We start from the raw sequence: 3,535 nt of genomic DNA, 5'->3' as shown, positions 1-3,535 counted from the left end.
CCTTTTGTATTGTGGTATTTACGCTCTATGCTTTTAAAGGACCTAGAAACCAACAGAGACACAGAAGAAGAAAACCTGGAGACCAGCAAGCAGAGCAGAGGATTTCTGATAATCCATGATCAATAAAACAAAATGGATCCTGTTTGACCCTGAATGACCTCAGACTCAACTGGAACATCTGGATGCAGCCTGAGATGATCCAGATGTTCCTCAGAACCAGCAGAATAAGTTCTGATTACTCCGGTTCTGACAGAACCTGGTCTGAGCTTCAGCATCTTTCCTCAGCAGAGATGTGTGTGTGTGTGTGTGTGTGTGTGCAGCTGTATGCTAATGCCCCCCCCAAGCATATGTCCAGACCGGTCCAGGCTGCCGGTCCAAACATGGAGTCCTGCTGAAAACCGGCCCAGTTCTGCTTGGTCCTTCTTCTCCTGTTAACATCTCTGATATTTAGTCATTTAGTTCAGCAGAACCGGAACCAGGTTCGGTATAAGACACGATCAGAACCAGAGGAAACACCGAACCAGGAGTACTTTCTGTTGGACCTCAGGCAGAACCACTGAAGAACCGACCGGAGTTCTGACCCGGTTCTGATCCGGTTTGATTTGCTCCTACATAGTCTGTTCTGCACCATTTGGAGACGCAGAAAGCGCGCGCTGATTAGCGCAGCACGCGCCATGGACCGGGGGTGGGGTGGGGGGGGTCCTTTCAAGCGCCGCCATTATGATGCAAAGTGGACCGGCCTCTGCTCATCAATTATGGATGAGACGGAGTTAAGGTTCGGTTCGCATCTGAGCGGAAAGAGAACTAAATCTGAGCCGAATTTCATTTTATTTGAAGATTTAAAAAAAAATAAAATAAAATTAAATGTTAAATTTCTCTAAAAATCCAAACCGACCCGGACCAGAACACGTTAGTTGAAAGTCATCAGGACGCTGCTGGCCGAGGAGGGAGTGTGTGTGTTTTGAGTGTGTTTTGAGTGTGTGTGAAACCCTCAGGTACATCTGCTCCCCCCTCCTCCCCCGGGGGGAGCGGGGCGGCTTCTGATTGGTGGAGGCTCAGGCCGGCGCGGTGTCATCCTGTGGTCTTAAAGCAGAGTGTTGTTGTTGTTTTGAGAGGAGACTGGATCAGAACCACGCGGTGGATGTTCGGCTTTACGCGCAGCTCAGCGTGGATTTGTTTCTCCCCCCGCAGAGCCTCCCCGTCCGGACCGAACATGCCCAGAGGCTTCCTGGTGAAGCGGAGCCGGAAGACTGCCCCGGCGTCCTACCGGGTCGGCTCCGGGGAGGAGGACGCGCGGGTAGCCGCCGCCGATGAGCCGCCGCAACAGCAGCGGCGTTTCTCCATCCCGAAGCGCGCGCACACCTGCAGGGCGGCGGCCGCTGCTCCGGAACCGGATCCCACCACCAAGCCGGTGCAGTTCGGGAACCCGGAGACGGTGAACCGGGTTCTGTACAGCCCGACCCGGCCCGTCAGTCGGAACCATGAGGGCTCCCCGGAGCGGCGCTGTAGCCTCGGATCCCCGGCCTCAGCAGAGTCCTTCCCCGCACTGAAGAACCAGTTCGGTCCGGCGGAGCTGAAGGCCAGCGCGCTCCTGGCCGGGGGCGCCAAGCAGCCGACGGGCGACGCAGAGCGCCGGGGCAATGCTGCCACCTCCAAGAGGACCAAAGCCATCCGGAAGCTGCACTTTGTAGATGACGTCACCACGTCCCCGGTCCTGGGGCTCAAGATCAAAGAGGCTCCGGTGGAGCCGAGGCCGGCGGCGGGAGAGCGCCCCCCGCCGGGGGGGCTGGTGTGCCAGCTGTGCCGAGAAGCCTACCCGGACCCGTTCTCCCTGGCGCATCACCGCTGCTCCAGGATCGTCCGGGTCGAGTACCGCTGCCCCGACTGCGACAAGGTGTTCAGCTGCCCGGCCAACCTGGCCTCCCACCGCCGCTGGCACAAACCCGCGCCCGCCAAGAACAGCAGCGACCGGGACTCCTCCAGCCCCGAACCGTCCGAAACCGGTTCCGAGGACGGGCTGTACGACTGCCCGCGGTGCCGGAAGCACTTCAAGCGCCAAGCCTACCTGCGGAAACATCTGGCGGCTCACCGAGGCCCGCGCAACCGCGCAGAGCTCCGGCCGCTCAACCTGAGCGCGTGCCACAGCCACGCGTGTCCGGTGTGCGGGGAGCGCTTCGGCAGCAGCGGGGGCAGGGAACGCCACCTGCGGCTGCTGCACTCCGCCCAGGTGTTCCCCTGCCAGCACTGCCCCGCCCTGCTGCACAGCTCGCCGGGACTCACCCGACACGTCAACAAGTGCCACCCGTCCGAGAGCCGCCAGGTGATCCTGCTGCAGGTGCCGCTGCGCCCCGCCTGCTGAGGCTCTGGTCCGGTCCGGTCCGGTCCGGATGGGACCACACCGGAAGTGATCCCAGAACATTTTCCCTGTTTGTCCTGGAAGTTTCTGCCTTGCTCAAGGACACTTCATCTCAGTCAGAGGGAGTCCAAGAGATTTCGACTGCGGAGGATCCTGTAGAATCTAAAGTGCTATTAGCTGTAGACCTAAGAGAGGTCCGGTCCGGTTCGGTCCGGTTCGGTCCGCTCCGGTTCTTTTCCCGTCACTGAGTAGCTATAATAGATCCGTGGATCAGAGAGTAGCCGCGCTGCCTGCTGGGAAACCGCCTTAAATCATCTTATTGTTATTTATGTCTGTATTTATTATCACTATTATTAAATTATTGCTGTGATTTCTGGTGCGTTTAAGGGTCTTTTAAATAATTAGTGCTTTTCTGACCCGCTTCTGCAATCATCATCATCATCATCATCATCATCATCATCATCATCATCATCATCATCATCATCTTCTTCTTCTTCTTCTTCTTCTTCTTCTTCTTCTTCTTCTTCAGTTATTGACTCGCTCTTGTTCTGAATGTTTTTCATTTTTGCTAAATGTCCAAAAAAACAATAAAACCAAACTGAGAATCAGATTTTCTGCTTTCTGTTGGATTTTTCTGCAACCAAATAATCAGGTTATTAATTATTAGTTCCATTTATTATCATCTGAGCTGGAAGGCATCTTCAGTTAGATTTCATATTTCTTTGATTATTTATTTTTTTTGTTTTCAGCCGTTTTAAAATTAAATATATTTTTAACATCTTTCTATATTACAAATATTCTAATCCTCATTTCTGCTGCAGGATTCTCTGATTTACAGTCACTTAATAAATTAGAATATTATTGAAACTTTATCACAAAATAAAGATGATTAACACAAATTTTCATTTCCCAGCCTTGATTTCTGTCCCTTCTGCTGAAAACTCCACATTTCAAATGATTGGATGTTGATTATATAAGACAGCTCAGGTTATTCTCAAAAGGTATTTTTAATCAGACAAATGTGACCCATCAGAAATATATTCTAATTTATCACTAAACTCATTTGCTTCAGTAAAAAGTATGAAGATGGAAAACAGTTTTTAAGTGTATTTTCAACATGTACCTGAAAATCCATTTAAAACTAATATTTTTAGATTTATTATCATTTTTAATAATAAT

The 3,535-nt window shown here is 51.7% G+C and overlaps 1 protein-coding gene across 1 annotated transcript; it reads left to right on the top strand.

The window, feature by feature from the left end:
- Positions 1-1,016: 1,016 nt before the first annotated feature.
- Positions 1,017-2,838, top strand: LOC122825552 (insulinoma-associated protein 1a-like). Its single transcript, XM_044106991.1, has one exon. The coding sequence runs from the start codon at positions 1,142-1,144 to the stop codon at positions 2,357-2,359; it is 1,218 nt and encodes a 405-aa protein (XP_043962926.1). The 5' UTR covers positions 1,017-1,141; the 3' UTR covers positions 2,360-2,838.
- Positions 2,839-3,535: the final 697 nt, after the last annotated feature.

The sequence above is a fragment of the Gambusia affinis genome, linkage group LG22 (genome assembly GCF_019740435.1).
Source record: "Gambusia affinis linkage group LG22, SWU_Gaff_1.0, whole genome shotgun sequence".
Lineage (NCBI taxonomy): Eukaryota > Metazoa > Chordata > Actinopteri > Cyprinodontiformes > Poeciliidae > Gambusia > Gambusia affinis.
The sequence above is the reverse complement of the archived record's forward strand: the minus strand, read 5'-3'. Positions and strand labels throughout refer to the sequence as shown.